This window comes from Indicator indicator, chromosome 5 (assembly GCF_027791375.1).
Source record: "Indicator indicator isolate 239-I01 chromosome 5, UM_Iind_1.1, whole genome shotgun sequence".
NCBI lineage: Eukaryota > Metazoa > Chordata > Aves > Piciformes > Indicatoridae > Indicator > Indicator indicator.
In genome coordinates, this window is record NC_072014.1 from 42,088,454 (window position 1) to 42,108,453 (window position 20,000).

Consider the following 20,000-nt stretch of genomic DNA (forward strand, 5'->3'; position numbering starts at 1 on the left):
ACTTTTTTTTAATTGGAGAATACGAATTGGAAAACTAAGCTGCTGCTTTGCTGTTCATCCTCAGCCCCTAGCCAAGGGTGGCACAGGTGACAACAAGGGGCTGCAAGCTGTGTGGTGTAGCCAAAAATAAGCCCTTGTTGCCTTATTGGAGATGAAAGCATTGCATGCCTTATTCAGGCATCTTAAAAGCACCCCCTTCTTAGGCCTAGTGCAAGCCCCTGCCTAAAGTAGACTAATTTTAACCAAGTGTTGCAGTGTGTGAGGGTTTTTTTTGTGTGTATGTGTGTGTAAAACCTTGGCGGTGGGATCCTGCTCCTCTTCCAGCACAAAGCGCTTGCAGATATTGTCCTATACAATAATACTTAACAACCATTGTCTACCCTGATGATTTACATGTGGGTTTCGTTTTGGAGGAGATTACAAAAAGAAAAACACAAATCATAAAATAGAAAAAGAAGGGGTTTCTTTATTTATTTTTAACCTTCCTGTGTTCCCCTTCACCTATCAAACAAAAAAACCCTTTGGCTAAACCATTAAAAAAATATATCTATATCTGATATAGATATATTTTTTTAATGGTTTAGCCATTAAAAAAATTATCTGTCTATCTATCTATCTATCTAGAGATAGATAGATAGATAGATAGATAGATAGATAGATAGATAGATAGATAATTTCTCTGGGTGAAGTTGTGCTGTTGTTCCAGAAAACCTCTTGCAATGGAGTGCTGCTGACCTCACTGTGTCAGGGCTTTGTGGGGAGGGCTGCGGCATTAGTCCCAACACCTCTCCCGTAAAGTCAACCCAAAGTAGTCCCTGCCTGCCTGCCTGCCTGCCTGGAAACGTGTCAAAATCAGAAGTGACATTCCCCAGCAGCCACGTTTTCTCTCTAAATTGGTGTTAAAACATCTTTGCATGAGAGCAGGACCGTTCCCTGTGATCCCTGCCCCTTTCTCTTTGTCCCCCCCTGAATGATTAGGGGAGTGGAATGTGTTCCTGATGAGGAGAGCCTGAGGGAGCTGGGGCTCCTGAGCTTGGAGGAGACTGAGGGGTGACCTCATTCATGTTTATAAAGATGTAAAGGGTGCCAAGAGCATGGAGCCAGGCTCTGCGGGGTGATGCCCAATGACAGATAAGGGGCAATGGGTGGAAACTGACGCATTGGAAGTTCCATTTAACATGAGGAAAATTTTTTTCCCTGTTAGGGTGACAGAACACTGGAATAGGCAGCCCAGGGGTGTTGTGGAGTCTCCCTCTCTGGAGATATTCAGGACCCACCTGGATGTGTTCCTGCTCTAGGTGATCCTTCTCTAGCAGGGGGGTTGGACTGGATGATCTTTTGAAGTCCCTCCCAGCCCCTAACATTCTGTGATTCTGTATGATTCTGTGATCTGAACCTGGCAAGAGTTACCCTGCTGACAGCAGATAAATAACTGAGGGTATTTTATCAGAGTTGCTGGGTTCTCCACGGAGTAATTTGTTTTCTTCTTTCTCACCAAGTCTTTAATGTTTTGTTGCAAACATCTATAGCAAGGAGCTGCTAATAGAAATGACTTATGGCCAAGGAGCCAGATAAAAGGCTGCAATGGGTTTCCAAGCTGCTTTCTTAAAAGAGTTATGCCAAGGGTTTACTTTTCCCCTTGTGCAAATAGGCTTTGATGGAAATGGAAATTATTCTTGTAGTCAGTGGATAAAGTTCCCATACGTGATCAGAACTTCGTAGTGTCCCACAGGTTTGCATTGCAAGGTGGTAAAATGTGAATTTGGTGAAGGATGAGTGTATTAAGGAGGTGTGGCACAATCCTCCTCTCCCCCAAAACCCAGCCTACCAGCATTTACACAGGTACATTGTTCCTTATCATTGCCCCACAGTGAGGACACAGACTCTTGCCAGAGCTGATTTTGCTGTCACTGGGGTGCACCATGGTGTCCCTCAACTCTTATCTGCATGTGAGTCTGATAGTGGATGGGCAAAGCTGCAAACCTGCTGCACCCCAACCACAGTCACATCAACCAGGTGACACATATAGGAAATTTTCTTTTAAGTTTGAACATTCTTCGCATGTGAGCAATCTGATCTAGTTGGAGATGTCCCTCTCACTGCAGGGGGAGTTGGACAAGATGACCTTCAAGGGTCCCTTCCAACCTGAAGCGTTCTGGGATTCTGTGATCTTTCTGTCATGGAGAAGACCTAAGGTGCTTCTTTTTACACAAGATGTTCACCCAAGCCTTATGGTTTTTCTTTCTTGCCTGTTGTGCTGTTTCATCTCAACAGCTGAAGACCTGATAAGAGAAAGTTGTCAGAAATCAATGCTTCTCCCCCTAATTGTACGGGTGTGATAAAAGATCACCCAGGGAATCAGCAAGAATTTGCACACGTGTGCAAACAAATGGCTGCTATCAATTCATGTGGAAGATCAGATAAACCCCTTATCTCCATATCCCTTATGTCTCTCTGTACCGGCATGTGACAAGAGCATGGGGAAGGATGGGTGGCAGGAGATACAGGAGCAAGAGGAAAGGTGGTGGAAGTCACGATGAGGAAATTCAGAATCAAAACAAAAACTTATCTAGATTGAAAAACTTATTTGAAGATTTCTGGTCTAAAGGCAAATGGTGGTTTTGGAGATAACACTGTGCCCAGTTGCCTGTTTTTAAAGTAAGAATATCACAGACTCAAAGAGCTGAAGGGCTGAGTCCGTGAAGGAAAGCTTCTTTTGTCATCTTGTACCAACATCTGGTCACCCACTGTAAGATCCTGATCTAGTGGAAAGTGCTGTGGCAGGGGGGTTGTAACTAGATGATCCTTGAGGGCCCTTCCAACCCTGACAATTTTGTGATTCTGTAACCTGATCCCCTTCACCCAGGAGCAAGTCCTTGGAAAGAGCTTGTCCCAAACAGTGTAGTCAGTGTTGTGCCTTCTGCTTTGGGGCAACTCTTCATCAGTGAGATGAGGACAAGTCCTGTGCAAGGGAGAGAAGCCTGGAGAGGTGTTTTTTTTGATAGTAGTGCCTTGTTCCTTTTTGTCTGGGCAGTGAAATACAGAATTTGTGTGGTTACTGTTGGCCTTGGAATTCAAACAGTTGAACTGTTTGGCATTTGAGACCAGGGAATCTACACCCAAGTCATATTTCCCATTGAGATGCAGGTATGGCAAGACAGCAAAAGATAGAAGAGTAGGTGGTCCACCTAGAAATCACCTTTGAGTAGCCATAAATGCTGTTAGACTCAACTAATACTCCCAAACTAGCTTCTTACTCATAAAGAAAGCAGTGTGCACCAGGGCAGCAACAGAGATGACAGGTGGCAAATGAGCCAGTGGCATGAAAGGGTGTATAGAGACATCTGATTGAGTAGAAGCTGACACCTCACTTCTTGAACACCTAAAGCAAAAAGAAAATAGTCTGATTTCACTTTTGTGCAAGCTGGAGTTACATTTGAGAGCAGATACAAGGATTTTTTCCTGAGTATCAAGACAGCTGATGAAATAATCTGAGAATTTCAGATTTGTGTTTTAATTGGCAGGAGAGTTTGGAGGATTTGGTTGTTCATTCAGTGAAGTTTAACCTTGAAGCCATTCCAGCAGGAGAGGCAGTATTCCTTGATCACTGTTTTTAAGAGCTTGTAGAAATATTCAGCATATGGTGAAGACCTCTCAGGTATGCGAAATTCTCCTGCCACAATGGACATTTCATCCATCTTTCTTTTAGTGTGTTTTCTTGAAGGGTTCTAAGAAGTTGATAGTCCAGAAGAGAAAACATCTCTAATTTTGATAATGGCAATAAAAATGCTTTAAATTACCTCTGTGTTCTGCAGCTAAATAGCCAGATATTATTTGGGGTAGTTTGTTATGTTTATAGTATGAGCAGAGCCAATAAAATGAGTTCCAAGTAATAATCAACCTTCAGAACCTCTCTGCAGTTCTCTTTCTGGTTGATCTCCTATTGAGTTGTGGGTAAAAAGAGATCCACAAGAGCTGTCCTGTAGTCACAAGCTAACCAGAAACCTACCAAATCTGAAAATTTAAAGGCAAATATTTCATCCTGTGGTAGAAAGGCAGGAATTAAAAGTGGTTGTGAAGTCATCCCCAGACAAGGTGTTCCCCAGACAAGGTGTCTCCAGACAAAGTGTACCAAGATTTTCCTTCCCAAACCTCGTGGAAGAGAAAAATTTTGTACTGTCTGCACTTGTGTACTCTTTGCCTCTATGTAAAACCTTGAATCTCTCCATCTCAAGCAGGAGTGTCCAGGATCCAACATTAGACGTAGATAAACTGAGGCAGAAAGTGAGTTACTCAAGTCACATTTGCCACTGGAGATGGATTTGTGATGGCCCAATGACCTTCTGAATTTTGTGGGACAAAGAGAAGTGATGGCATCTATGTTTAAATCACGTACTTCAGTTTTCATTATCAGGTACACCTGACTGAGCTGAAAATGGGTATTTTGTAGCTTTCCAGAAGATTGTGTGTCTGACAGTCGTATTGAGATTCAGGAAGGCTGCAAAGGGACTTTTCATAAGGGTATCTAGCAATAGGACAAGGAGGAGTGGTTTGAAGCTGAGGGAGAGGAGGTTTAGACTAGATCTTAGGGAGAAGTTCTTCAGTACAAGGGTGGGTAGGCTCTGGAAGAGGGTGCCCAGGGAGATTGTGGATTCCTCCTCCCTGGGGATGGCCAGGTTGGATGAGGCCTTGAGCAGCCAAGTCTAGCTGAGAGGCATCTCTGCCCGTAGTGGGGAGGTTGGAGGAGATGATCTCTGAGGTCCCTTCCAACCTAAGGCATTCTGTGATTCACAGAGGGTAGTGAGGGTGTCAGGGTTTGAGTGGTATTTTGTCTCCTACAGTTTCAATTGCCAGGCCTCCTGATGAATCGCTGAAGCAGTTTGCTCAGTTAGCATCAGCAGTGCACTAAAGGAGAGGGCAACTATCTCAGAAATACAAAGAGCTAAAATATTTTGTGATCTGTTCTCCCTCTGATGTCTACTTCAAATTGCATTCCCTCAGTGGAGGGAGATCATTGCAGTTACCCTGGTCACAGTAGCAAGCAGCCCCCTTTTTGAGTGCCTTTCTTCATTAATGTAGATATGTTCCTGAGATGAGAGGCGGTGGTTCTTCTAATTATGGTTACATGTAGTTAATTTCCCTTTTTTAAAAGCTGGATGTGAAAAGCAGTTTCCTTTAAAATGGGGGGTGGGGGGGGGAGCAGGGGGAGAGAGAGAGAATGAAAAAAGTGATACAGCTGATGCTCCTGTTGCCTTAGCAACAGATTTATTTATTAGTGTCTGAAATGACATGAGTTAATATACCACATACCTGCTGATCGGCAAACTCTCCTATTTCAGCTCCAGTTGACAATTAAATCCTGGACAGCTACAGCCAGGGGTTAATGTTACTCATTAGGAGAACTAGGTCATTACTGGGAAATCAAGGCACTTAAGGCAGCATGGCTAAAATACAAAATTCCACATCTCAAGGAGTGAGGGGTTTTTATGTTAATTAACCTTATTTTCCTTTCATTAAAAAAACTCCGTCTTTCCTAGATGCATGTGACAGTGGATCAATTAATTGAAAACAAAAGAAAAAAGGAAAGGAAAACTAAGCTGTAGTTTACTTTCCTCTCCTAGTTGTCTTCATTTCCTTTGGAAGGGTTTCATTATTTTATGGAAAATTCTTATGTCTATATGATGAGTAAAAAGGGTATTAAAATTAAGAAGGGAATCATCATGGAAATCAGCTTTACCACAAGGGAATGAGCAAATAAAAGCCTTGGAAATGAAAATAAATAAGCTTTGCTAATACCTCACCTAAGGAGCAGAATATAAGCCCATCAGAGCTTGGAGATATTTAGAGGTACTTCTTTGCTTCTTTATTAAGCAGTTACATAGTTCTTTGACCTTCAGAAACTGAAACTTTAGAGAAGTAATTCAAGTGGTTTGTAAATATTCTATTTACAGAAAGCTGACGGGTGCTGTAGCCGACAGAAACTCCTCTAGTTAGTAATTAGCTTCTGATTTCCAGGAAAATTGAATAGATTCTCTGAAAGTTTTATTAAGATATCTGAGTGGGAGTTTTAACTTGATAAGTCATGACTGATTTAATAATGCTCTCCTGAAAGCTTTTATTTACTAATTTTTAGCAGACTTCATTCTGATACTGGAGAACTTAATAGGCTGAAAAAGAATCATATTAAAATAAGACTTGTTTTTTTCACTCACTGCTTCCTCAAATACACTTGGTTCTTTCAATTCTACTAAACACTTTACTTTCTTTTCTATATTTAAGCTCCATAGCCTAATTCTGCTTCTCATTGTGTTTAGAGCAATTGGTATAAAACTTTTTCCACTCCCTTTACAGTCAAGTTTGAAGCAGCATCTTAGATAGGTTGTGTGTAGGAAACCATTGTATGAGGTTCTGAGAGTACTGCTACCTGTAACAAGAGGAGAAATCAAGGGTTTGCACTCTGATGAACCTGTTCTCTTAAATATAAGAAAAAAAAAACTTAAATAACATCAAGATTGTGCTTAAAATATCACTTGCAGAAACCTTTGTTCTTCGTTTCCCCTGTGCTACCCAGATGCTCATAGAGCAGCTGCTTTAGTGCCATCCCCTAGAGGCTGTTACAAGGAATGCTTCTGTTTCACTTTTGTGGTTGAAAAACTGGGTTTGAGTTAATGTAAGACTACAACCGCATCCCCTGGACGTTAGAAGATTACTCAGGTTTGGAGTAGATGTATGAAAGCTAGCTGTATAAGCCTCAGTAAGAGCTTGCTCTCCCTTTTTCCATGATGGGAAACTCATTTTGTGGTGCCTTTCTTCTCTGATACAACTATGAAACCCAAGTCTTCAAGGAGAAACTTGTGAACTGGTGGCACTAAAGAGTCTTCTGAAGGCTCTGAAGGAAAGGGACTTCTGCTCTTCTACCTACTGCAGTCAAAGCAATCCAATTCACCCAAGCTGATCTTGGCTTTCTCTTTCAAACTGTGCTTGTGTCTTTGCCAGGCTCTGTTCCTTGACCATCTCCTCATACAATAGTCTCCTTGTGCAGCACATTTGTATCTCCCTCTTTTCTAGATTCTCAACCTTTCTTTGTCTCCTTCATTAGACTTCCCTGTTTCTACAAGGGACCTTTTGCAACTCATTGGTCCCTGTTTACTGTAAGCATTGTTGTCCAAGCTGGCTGTGTTGTCCTCTTGGTTTCAAACCATATGAACTGTCCTTATGTTGTATCTTTTCCCATCTCCTTTAGTTCTTCACTCAGTTCGCTATTTCTTTGCCATATTGGCCATATTGATCAGATCATATTTGTCCCCTTTGCTTCTATCTGTAGTTGTTTGACTCTCCCTTTCCATTCTCCTCCTCCCTTGCTTTCCTTTTCTCCATATTTTCACCTTTTTTTTAACATTCCCCTCATTTTCTAATCTCTGCTTTTTTCTCAGTTGTGTTTGTGCAAAAACTAACTCAATGAAAGGAATTGATTCCTCATTCAGAAAGCAGTGAGATTTGTAGTTACTTTAATCTTGCTGAATAATGAGTTTCAAGCCTTGGTCTTGATGCCAAGAAAGTTCCTGCTTAGGAGCTACATCCTTAGAGATGACAGCTTCACAAACTCTAAAAGGATGGGTTGTGTGAGGTACCTGAGCTAATTCCTCTCAGGGAAGTACTTATTTTTTGACCCAGGCAATGTATCTGATTGAGTATTATAGTGCAGAATCAGAGAATCATTTAGGCTGGAAAGGACCTTTAAGGTCATCAAGTCCAACCAAGTAGCTGTATTTTGGAGATGTGAGTCTTACCATGGAAATTGCAGAGGACTGTGTGGTGGTGATTGCCAGGCAAATGTGTAGTAATGTAGTTGTTATTTACTACCTCTTGTTTGATTCTTCTTCCAAGGAAGCACTTGAGTAGATTTCAATCCCCTTTTCTCATATTCATACCCATCTGTTATTACCATGACATGACTTTCTTTATAGCATGTTGAGTTACAATAGAATATATTGTGTGTGGTTATCAGGCCTGTCAGGGTCACTCAGATTATTTTGACTTGCCTCACAACAACAGGAAGCCATTTGTTATGTTACCTATAGAACACAAAAGAAAGTTCATTTAAATACTTTTTTTTTTTTTGGCACTATTTGAGGGTAGTCCATAGCAGTTGCTGGGTAACTGTAGGACTGGAACACCTCTGTGAGGAGAAAAGGCTGAGAGACCTGGGGCTGTTGAGCCTGGAGAAAAGCAGCCTGAGAAGGGATCTGATCAATGCTCAGCACGAGCTAAAGGGTGGGGGACAAAGGGATGGGGCCAGACTCGTCTCTGGTGCTCAGTGGCAGGACGAGGGGCATTGGGCACAAACTGGAACCCAGGAGATTCCATCTGAACTAGAGGAGAAACTTCTTTGGTGTGAGGGTGTCAAAGCCCTGGAGGAGGCTGCCCAGAGAGGTTGTGGAGTTTGCTTTCCTGGAGATTCCAAACCCACCTGGACAGTGTGATTCTGGGCAAGCTGCTGTGCCCCTGCTTTAGCAGCAGGGTTGGACTGGATGATCTGCAGAGGTCCCTTCCAACCCTCACCAGTCTGTGAGGGTTTACTCAAGTAAAATGTTATTTATCTGAATCCTAGAACAGTTCAAAGCTGAGTTCTCTGGGTTGGAGTAAAAGAAATCAAAAGGCACTGATTTTTACACTAAGATAACTGAGACCAAATGTGGATCTTCAGAGGTTAATCTCTCTTGAGGAAATAAGCAGGAGCCTCAATGACTGATTCTGATCCTGAGGATCCTTTGGTTAGAGAATGCACAATATTTTATTTTTGATTTTTTTTTCTTTGTGAATTGTGAGCTGGGGGAGAAGAAGAAGAATCTAAACAATAAACTCCCAAGGTTCTTTTATTTATTTTTTTTAATGGATCTCTTCTAGATAACACAAGCTAGGAGAAAATGCTTTTCCAGCATAAAGCAAAATGCCACCCATTTTTCTCAGGCCAGCCATTTGAAACAATCAGAAGGTAAAATACACAGAGCTCACTGTAAATACGTCACAATCTGTAAAAGAAAATAAAACACTGCTCTTTGGCTGCCTCCCTCCCCCCCCCTTTTTTTTTTTACCTCTCTAGTACCACTGTTTTAATTCCTTGGCTTGCAGAGGTGTTTTGGAAGCACAGGACCTTCTTATCTTGTAGAACCTCTAAATTGCTAAGTAAAATTCATTCTGTAAAGGTCCTTTTTGATTTGGTTTTTTTTTTTTTTTGTTTCAGTGACACGCAAAACCATTTTCTTCTACATGACTCCATTTTCTGTTAAGTGAGGGGGTATTAGACGTTGTGGTAACTTTTGATGCTGATGATGGCAGACAATGTTTAGAGGCACAATTACAGCAAAGACATTTTGTAAGCGCATCAGCTGAAGAAGAAAACTCATTGGCCTTAACTACATATTTACAGGCAACCTCTACCTCATACTGGAAATGTAGAAAGATGGGAAAATACTGTGATAAATTTAATAAATGGAAAGCAATTAACTTTTCCTTCATGTTTGCATTTCCATAGTGATTTCTTTTCCCCCTGTTTCTTTCCTAATAGCTCTTTCCCAGCAGCCATATTTCCTCTTTTGCAGATATCATGAGCACTGTTAACCAGAAATTTGGTATTACAATTTTAAGTTTATTTATCCTTATTTTTAATTTCCCCCCCATTCTTAACATAGAAAATGTGTATTAAAGCCATTTGATTTAGGCAAGTCCTAGGTCCCCCATGAAAATAATTACAAGAATATATTTCATTTGGTGTATTGAATAGGCTTGTAACATGAGTCTCTTACTTACAATCCTCCTGAAGTATTTATTGACTCCACACCTCGCAACATTTCTGTAAATAAAAGGTTTTTTTAAGGCCATAACCTCATAGATGGGGAGACCTAGGCAGAGCCATCTCCATGTCAGAAAAAGGCCAGAAATCTGGAATTCTGTATTTTGAAGGCCAGGCCTAATTTTTGTGACTGCACAGCTACTTTCTGACATGATTAGATGATAATAAACCTATGTTCACATTTTGCTGGGATCAAGATTTAAGGTAAAATATCAAAGTGTAATACAGTAAATATATTTATATGTAGTATATATAAATATATAATATTTATTGTAAGTATATACTATACATAAATATATAATATGTATATACTATATAGTATATTTTTTATAGATATATATAAATGCAATGGAAAAAAAAATCCCTGATATTGTTCTTTAGGTTAGATTTGATGTGAAGTAGAGCCCCATTTTTCACTCAGCAGAGTGTGCATGCAAAGCCTGCACCATTTGAATGCCCTGGACAGATACAGGGTCAACAGGAGGCTGATGTCATGTGAGTCCTCTTATCAGCCTGTGGCATCCTTCATCACCCTCCCCAAGCCTGTACCATATCAGTCAAAACAGTAACGGACCTCAAGTTCCTGCTGTTATCACCCAAACGGTACTAGGAGAAAGGCACCTTCCAGCTCCTGGCTCTGGGTGTGATAGAGGTGCAGCCCTCCCCTCACAGCCCTGCCTGTGCCTTTCCTCACCTTCATTCTTTCCAAAACATTCATTTTTACAAAGGATCTTACAAGTTTTATACCTTCCCCCCACCCCATGGTGCTTTTTTCTCCATCTCCATGCGCTGCGCTTCCCTGCTAACACCTCTGTGTGCCTTTGCTGTCCTTATTCTCTTCAGTTCTCCTTCTTTAATTACCACACAGTTTTATTTTTACTTTCAAATTTATGTCTTACTGGGATTTTTCTGACCTTTTCTCTACCATTGATAGCACTCTCAAATGCCCTCTGCAGCTTCTCTCTGAGTCTGATTTTTCTGTATGATTTCGTTTTTCCCAAGCCTGTGCATTTTCCTTTTTTCTCTTCTATTTACCCTGTATTTATAATTTCTGTTTTCCCCTGGGATTTGGTTATTCTCTAATTTATTTTTGTTGTAAACCTGAATATTTCTATTTTTTAATATTTTTTTTCTCTTTTCATGGTTCTCTTCCCTTTTGTGTTGCTTTGCCCATCTCTGCCCCGCCTGCTGCCAAACTCACTCCTCATTATTTCATTTCCCCAAAACTGAAGGACCACTTTCATGAACTTCGAGCTCTGGGTCTTAAAAACTTGATGGCCTTCACTTTTAATTATTGATTCTTTGCTCACAGACTTCCCCAGCTCCATTCCTGCCCCTCATGCTGTGCTGTGGTGGTGCCTTTCCCTGGCTGATGTCCCCTGTCCCTTTCTCTCCTCCCTGGGTATCTCTTGGCTCACCAGTCTGTCTCCACGACTGCTGCCCAGCTTCATAAATAATGAGTGATGCTTCAGTGGCCTATTTTATCAGCCATTTTCCATCAAGAATTGCAGGTAGACAGAAATCTGTCCTCTAGCTTTTGCTATATGTCCTAAAAAAAATTAAAACATAAATTAAAATGCTGCTTTAACTTCTGAACATTTTGTACCTGGTTTAGCATTGCTGTCTCCCATCTTTGCCCATCTGAAATGGGGAGGCATAAGGAGATGCACCCAGTTTGCATTGCTGGGATTTAAGGCACTGTAAAACATGAGATACTGCTGCGTGCCCTCGCAATTTGGGCTTCTCTACTGCTGAAAATCTCCCGTGCTAAATGTCCTAAGAAGATTAAGATCAACCCTTTTAATATTGCTTTTAGCTGAGCTTATTTGTAACCCTTTCAGAATCTGTAGCACCTTACGAGATGGCACGAGAGGGCTGTTGCTGTCACAAGCATTTCATACCCTTTACATAGTATTTTCTCATATACTAAGACTTAACCCTGGTTTAGCAGGTTCCTGTTACTGATTATCTTGCATAAACTCGAGTTTTAATGATTTTTTTACAAATCAATTGCATTTCTTTTGCCATTTTGAGCCAGCCCTGTCTCTTTGCCACGACTCCTCTGTTTTCTGATTGCATAGCTGTGTGTATCCTCCTCCACATTCTAAGTATCTGTCGTTATCACCATGTATGATAAGTTTACATATACTTAAAAAGTTCAGCTTCACTTACAGAAGACCATATGGGTCTCCTACTGAATTTCACTCAAACTCAAGAGATGAATCTGTACAGAATCATGCAAAGGGCTAAATTCTGCTATTTCTTTATTTTTAAATATGTTGTTCATCACTGATCAGGGGTACGGGTATCCTGCATCCCAGGGAGTAACTCCAGTTTATCTGGCCTTTATGCACTCTTTTCCCAGTTCCAGCAATGGGCTGAGGCTGAATTCACCAGATTCCTGAAGAGCAGAAGGGTGTTTTGAAGCCTATTGCCATTGATTGTATGGAGGAGCATCATCGTAGTGCTGTGAAGTTGCTTTTTAAAATCATTTTAGGCTGAAAAGAGGGATGTCAAGTCATCAATTAATCCTGACAGCGTCCTTCTGTGGTGAAGAAATAATACTGTCACACCCATTTTATGAACAGAAAATCTGAGCAGGGGTAATGGAAGTTCAATACTAGTGCTGATGCCACCATCCTCCCAATCCCTCATTTCAAGGACACTCTTAAAAGTTTTATTTCAGATTACAAAGGGAAGTCTGTAAATCAGGCTGAACCCTGGGCCACCTTCCCATACTCAGACCACTAAACCTCAGCCAGTTCTTAAGAGAGAGACTTCAAATGTCTCTCTTAAAAAGTGGTTTAGACTCAAAAATAACAATTGGGCAAAATAATTTTTGTGTGTGCAGTATCTAAACATGGAGACTGAATAGCAGTGCTCTCAAATCCCATTGTAGCTATGGTGCCTATGTCTGGTTTATAACATTTGCAGCTGGAATTTGGTCATTCTGATGTTTTCATGTTCTTAAAATGAAATTTAGAGCATTTTCATACCATGCCCAGTTCTTCCTTTTTTCCTTTACCAGATGCATATCAAATCAAGTGAAAAATAAAAGACCATTTCAAATACCTCAACTAAACAACAAAGGCAGAGCCTAGAATCGCATTAGCTTATTATGTTGTGTTTTCTTTCCTCCCCAAACATAACATCTTAAAAGTTTCCATTTTAATATCAAGGTCTTGTAGAGCTCTGCAGCTCTTCTTAAGGAAATGGAGTATATATAATTAATACTGTTTAATAAAGCTCCAAAAAAAATGCAACAGATGCAGCCAAAAGTGCACGTCACTTTGAGCAGATCTTTACAGAACAGACATTCCATATTGTGTTCATCTTTTTCCACGATCACTGCTATGACAATCTGGTGTGTTTAGCAGTTGTTGCTGAGTAAGGCAGACTGGATTGTATATGATTTTCTCCATGTCAGCCAAGAAACAGAGCTCTCTTCTTCGTTTTTTCTTTGTTTTTTTTTTTTTTTTTTGAGGCAGCAAAGAGGTGGTCTGGGACTATTTGCTGCTTTCTACCAGGAGCGGCTGTACCTTCCCTAGCACTTTGCAGTCTGTAGGTGCACGTGCTAGAAGCTCTCTGTAGATCTTAGCTAAAAATAAAAGTGGTTGTGGTGTGGAAAAGTCACAGGAGTTGATAAATCAAAAAGGGGATGACCTCCGAGATAGAAAAGCTACAAGATTCACCAGACACAGCATGGAAATCTGTGAGTATCATGGAAAAAGCAAAATATTCTAAAAAAGGGCTATAGAAGGGAGGATCACCTACAGCAGAAAATCCATTAGAGAGGCTCCAGTGCAGAGGAAATGTTTCCCCTTTCAACATTCCTACTGGGTGCCAAATTTTCCTTCTGTTCTTCCCCACCTATTAAACAAAGCTGCAACTTCCAATTCCTATCAGTTTTCCTAAATATGTGCAGCTTATGTGGCTTCAACGAGCTGTAGGGCTCCGTGTTCTCCTGCCAGCTCCTTGACAATGTGGCTCCAACAGCATCCTCCACTTTTGGCTGTCTCTGGGACCCCTGGTCTCTTCTGGAAAGGAAGAGGGAAAGCATATCCTTTGCTGGAAGGACTTTTTGTGACTGCAAAGCTGATAGCGGGGCTGTGAAGAGCTTGGAACGATCCTTGGAAGCATCGTGGCTCTGTCTGTCAAGGCTGCCTGCTACGTGTATGGGGATGTCTTGGTCCACCTCAGGATGAGCTGTGCATAGCTCAGCATCAGATACAAAGAGGACTTATGGAGATCACCCATAAAGCACCCACAGAAGCCTGCTTAGGGGAAACTGAGGCTAGCAAGGAGCTTTCTGTTGAATTACACCAACTCCCAGCATCAAAGCTGTTTTCTTTGCAAACTTGCACATTAGAGGTTCCCTCCCAGCCAAGTCGGGATCCTTGATTGTAATCCCATTTCAGTTCTTTCAGCTGAGCATTTGGAGGGAACTAAATCACCAGCAGCATGGTTCTGCACATATTTACCTACCAGAGAGAGGTGGCTATTTTAAGTGTGAGGCTTGAAACAAACTAGTAGGCAATTCTGGGATCTTTGCAACTGGAAGAAATTCTCTCTCCCAGCCAGTGCTCGAATCCACTTCAGTTACTGGAACCACCATGAAAACTCCTGGTTCACAGATGTGAAACAAATTACGACGCTTACGCTGTTGCATTCCTCCTTGTTTTTGGGAACAAAACAAATCTGAGAGATGGAGGACTTCTTAAAGTAATTATTGTCTAGCTTCCTTCTAAGAAAACGCAACTAATTCTGAAAAACTCCTCAATGCCCAAAGATTTCTCAGCCTAGGGAAGCCACGTTAATTATAAGATTAATTTGTTTTAATTCCCTAAACCAAAAATATTGACTGAATGAGAAATTAACACATGTAGAGCTGCAGATGTCATTTGGCTTCAGATTTCCCGAATGATAAAATTATTAATCTTTCATATAGCAGTGTGACAAACCTACAGATTCACTCTAGAAAATGAGGCTGTGAAGAAAGACACCAGGACAGCTGAGCTATATAGATTTTTTCCCCCTTAACACAGGAAGGAAAACACTGGAATTTACTAAATAATAAATAAAACCCAAATATTTTAAAGGCATATGGTGCACATCTGTCTGAAATACAATAATTTAAAGCAGAGTAATTAAATGCAAGATGGAATATTCACCTTGGAGTGGGGGAATTATTTCATTTTTAATGTAGCTTAGTGAATTTGGGAAATGTAGATCTATCTTTTGAACATTTCAGTTCTGTGCTGGTAGAGAAGATAGGTTAGCAAACTGGCTTTTTATTTTCTTTTTAGATAACCAGCCTTGTGTTTCAATGCACTGAGTGTCATACCCTTGCAAACTTTTAACATTATCTTCAAATTAAATTATCAATAAACAAAGGCTTCTTTCCATTTTAACTTTCACTTAACTCTTTAAACCCTCTAAAGGTAGAGAAGGTGTTAGTTTATTTCTTTCTTCTTTACCTAGAGCACCAAATGGATTAGAATCGCAGAATCACAGAATGGTAGGGGTTGGAAGGGACCTCCAGAGATCATCCAGTCCAACCCCCCTGCCAGAGCAGAATAGCTCAGGGCAGGTCACACAGGTGGGTTTTGAAATTCTCCAGAGAAGTAGACTCCACAACCTCTCTGGGCAGCCTGCTCCAGTGCTCTGTCACCCTCACCATACAGAAGTGTTGAGGTGGAACGTCCTGTGTTCCAGCTTGTACCTGTTGTTCCTTGTCCTGTCACTGGGCACCAGCACAAGGAGCCTGGCACCTTCATCCTGACACCCACCCCTCAGGTATTTATAGACATTGATCAGATCCCCTGTCAGCTTTCTCCTCTCCAGACTAAACAGCCCCAGGGCTCTCAGTCTTCACAGCAGAGATGTTCCAGTTCCCCAGTCATCCTCATAGCCTCTGTTGGACTCTTGTCCAGCAGATCCCTGTCTCTCTTGAAATGGGGAGCCCAAAACTGGACACAGTATTCCAGGTGTACATGAGTACAGCATGGATTCATGAAATTGCAGTTTGGGAAATCCTATGGTTTTAGCAAAGATTTTGATGAATCTGTTCCTCCTGAAAGAAAGAATAAACTGTAATGGAGATTGTGTGCATATTTCTGACAGGGGAAAAAAACCTCAAATAGAAAAAAAGGTTGTGTTTTTCTTTTCCTACCCTGCACCTTTTGATTTTGCCTTCAGCTAGGTGAGATATTCAGTCCTCACTTTCTGAGTTGGTAATTTGAAGAGTAAAAGGCATCACTTAAAGAGAATGGAGGTAAGAATCTGATGAAACTGAGTTTTGATCCCAAGTGCTGTGGAAAATGCTCAACCATGCGGCGTAAACAAAGAAGGGAAATATGCTGAAGACGTTTAGTCCCCAGAAGTACAATTTAAAAGAAATGCTGTTCTGATAACAAAACAATTCCACAAGTAAACAGAAACGATGCTGAGAGAAGTTCTGTTTGTTTTAAGGGAACATGACAAAGATCCTGAAACTTTCTTTAAAGTCCTGCTGCAGCTGAAAGAGAAAGATCTCCCTTTTCATGTCTCTGTCCTTGGAGAGACTTTCACTGAGGTTCCAGGTACATTTCTTTTTATTTTTTTTTTAGCCTTTATTGTAAAGTTACTGCAAAAACTAAACATTTCCAGAAGTAGTTTTCATGTACATGTTTTCTCCTATTAGTGTTTAAAATCTTCACAATGGTAAAACAAAATACTGCTGATATGTTTGAAAGTTAAAATTATTAGAGAAACCAAACCTTTTTGATTTTATGTGGCAGTGCAAGACCTTACTTGTGACTGGTGCTTCAGGGACACCTCTGTATTTGTTTAAACAGAGAGATAGGTGTGAGTGATTGGATGCTTCAAATAGGAAACAAAATCTTTCAGGTCGAGGTCACTCATCTGAAATCCAGACTTGAGATTTTAGCAGGTGAAAACACTTAGCTCCCTTTCAAATGTCAGGGTGAGGACTTCTGTGAGGAGCTTCTGGTTTGTATCTGGCATGAAAGTGGTCATTAATCTTTAATATTTTTATACCACTCTTTTTGCACACTCATTCTGTTCCTTGATTTCTGACAAGCACCACTCTGTAAACAGCTTCACCCATCTGAAAAAGAAACAGGTTTTAGTCTCTACACACACACACAGCTTAGTGCCTGGGATATTGTGGCAATAAAGAGAATGATCAGATCCTGTGCTGGCTGCACTTGCAGTGAATTAAACTTCCTTCTAATGTACCTTAATGATGAGCAAGCATCAAAGTATTCCATGTTTTAACACATATATGTTTCCCAAATGTAGATTTGCATCCCTCCACCTCTTTGGTCTGTAACAGACCAAAACAGACTTCACAGAAATACAGAATGGTAGTGGTTGCAAGGGACTTCACAAGATCATCTAGTCCAACCCCCTGCCAGACCAGAATCATCTAGAGCAGGTCACACAGGAAGGCATCCAAGTGGGTTTGGAAAGTCTCCAGAGAAGGAGACTCCACAACCTCTCTGGGCAGCCTGTTCCAGGGCTCCAGCACCCTCACAGTGGAAAAGTATTTCCTTATGTTGACATGGAACTTCTTCTGCTCCAGCCTGCCCCCAGTGCCCCTTGTCCTGTCACTGGACATCCCTGAGCAGAGCCTGGCTCCATCCTCCCCACACTGCCCTGCATATCTTTATCCCCAGCAATGAGGACAAGCCCTCAGGGTCCTCTGCTCCAAGCCTCAGCTCCCTCAGCCTGGCTTCACAGGGAGATGTTCCACTGCCTGCAGCAGCTCTGTGGCTCTGTGCCAGACTCTTTCAAGCACTTCCCTGAGGTCCTTCTTGACCCGAGTGGCCCAGAACTGGACACAATATGGAAATTTGGGATGAGTTTACTTGTCAGTTCTGTTCTGTTACCTGCTGAACTGATGATAGTTCACTTGATTTAGTTCTGATTTTGCAGTTTTTAAGACACCAGGAACTTTGTAGAGTAGGGTTATCGTTGAAACTTGGTGATCCTCAGGGTCTTTTCCAGCCTGAATGTTTCTGTGATTCTGTGAAGAAATTGAGCTGGTCCAAATAACTTTTGAGTCCCCAACTGTGGCACAGCTGGACTGCCAAAAGAGGTAATAATTTGGGAGCAGGAAATTCTTTGAGGTCATAATTTGGGGGCAGGGATTTCTTTGTGTTTCCTGTCCAGTCCTTTCCAGACAGTTTTCTGCAAGGCTGTTCTTCCAGGCAGGTCTTATGGCAGATCCCAACGCGACGTTGCTTTCCAGACTGAGCAGAGCAGATTTCTTAGAAGGAGAAATTTCTAGGGAATGTGTGACAGATAGGGATGTATGGTGGTGCACTGTGGGAACAGATTCTATTGACACTCATTTTGGATGTTGTTACATATCTCATTTGTGGCTTCAGTACTTATGAATAATGTAGATCATCCTAAATTTATGCCAGTATATCAAATCTATATGCTGCACCTCTTGTCTTGTCAAATTCATTCATCCTGGTGGATAAATAGAGTCTATAGAAAGGGCAAGGTGGTGAAATGTGTCTCATCACCATGCATTTGATAGGGCCATATTCATACAAATGACATATGCAGGTCACTGCTACCAAGTACCAATAAAACCTGTTGCACAGACTTTACTGAAAATCCACTGAAGGGATTTTTCTACAGACTCTTTTTGAGTGGTTGTAATAAATCATGTCCTAGGCTGCATCGAGAGGAGTATGGCCAGCAGGGCAGGAGAGGGGATTCTACCCCTTGACTCTGCTCTGCTGAGACCCCATCTCAAATATTACACCCAGTTCCGGTGTCCCCAGCGTAAGAAGGACACAGAGCTTTTGGAGTGAGTTCAGAGGAGGCCACAAAGATGATCCAAGGACTGGAGCACCTCTGCTATGAGGATAGGCTGAGGGAGCTGGGGGTGTTCAGTCTGGAGAAGGGAAGACTCTGGGGGGACCTTAGAACTGCCTTCCAATACCTGAAGGGATTGTAGGAAGGCTGCAGAGGGACTTTTCCTGAGGGTGTCTAGAGACAGGACAAGGCAGAATGGTTTGAAGCTGAGGGATAATAGGTTTAGATTGGATGTTAGAACCATAGAAAGGCTTAGGAAGGGACCTCAGAGATCATCTACTCCAACCTCCCCACCATGGGAAGTGTCATCTCTCAATTAGACTTGGCTGCTCAAGGCCTCATCCAACCTGGCCTTGAACACCCACAGGGAGGGGGCATCCACAACCTCCATGATTGGCCTTGTTGAGCTTTGACAGCAGTGGAGGATTTAAGGCTGGAAGGTGTCCCAACAATAAGCAGAAGTTGCTCCTCGTGAGTGGAAGTTGTTTCACACACGTAGTACTAACATTTTCAGTTAGAGGTCTGAGACCGTTTGCCATCATTGACACCCCTCTGTCCTAGGATATAAACTCCACTTTCAGTGTCCTTCTATGGTCCATCAAATGCTGGCTAGATAATGACAGCAGCAGTGATGTGCATGTTTGAAAGGCAGGCACAGACTGCCCCATCTTGAGAAGCAGCATCTCACTCTCCTTACCCTAATGCAGACACAGGCTGCCCAGACAACCTGCTGTCCTCCAGCCATCCCAGCTCTCCTCATTCCCCTTCAGCCTCCATCCCTCAAGCTCCAAAACAGACTCAGACCTCCCTCAGAAGCTTGACTGTGCTCGCTCCAGCTTTTTCACCATTCCTCCATCCAGTCTGCTTGTTTCCACCCTGCTTGCCAGCACATCTTCGGTCTTTCCCATACTCTCCATCTGGTTCCTTATCGTGTTGCTTCTTCCTTTCCCAGCCCAGTGCTTTCCTCCTTTCTTCCAGACATCCTCTCCTGAAAGCACCAGCGTGGAGACCAGTGGGTTTGCTCCCAAGGGCTCTGCAGAGAAGAGGGTGAGCAAGGACAAAGGGCCAGCTGAAATCCCACAAGTGGAGAAGTGACACAGCTGCTGTGAGCATCACTTCATTTAAGGCTTAACAACCTAACGAGAATTAAACTGTCAGCAGGAGACCAATAGCCTCTGCTGCCTGGGTAGTCCAGCTTCACTCTACTCTGATGGGTTTGAATGTCAGAGAGAAATTTGGAGTAGACTTTGCAGCACCTGAAAGCTGTGTGATGCTATCCTGACAAAAACAGAACAGGAACTTTAGAAAGTCT

The 20,000-nt window shown here is 41.9% G+C and overlaps 1 protein-coding gene across 10 annotated transcripts in view; it reads left to right on the plus strand.

The window, feature by feature from the left end:
• The window catches only part of GTDC1 (glycosyltransferase like domain containing 1), a 153,911-nt gene that overhangs the window by 118,193 nt on the left and 15,718 nt on the right, over positions 1–20,000 (plus strand). For 8 of the 10 annotated variants that reach the window (XM_054381042.1, XM_054381045.1, XM_054381043.1 and 5 more), the window contains one exon: positions 16,325–16,434. The exons of the other annotated variants lie outside the window; for them this stretch is intronic. In XM_054381042.1, coding sequence (XP_054237017.1) covers positions 16,325–16,434 — 110 coding nt within the window. The remainder of the gene's footprint in view (positions 1–16,324; positions 16,435–20,000) is intronic. 10 annotated transcript variants of the gene reach the window in all.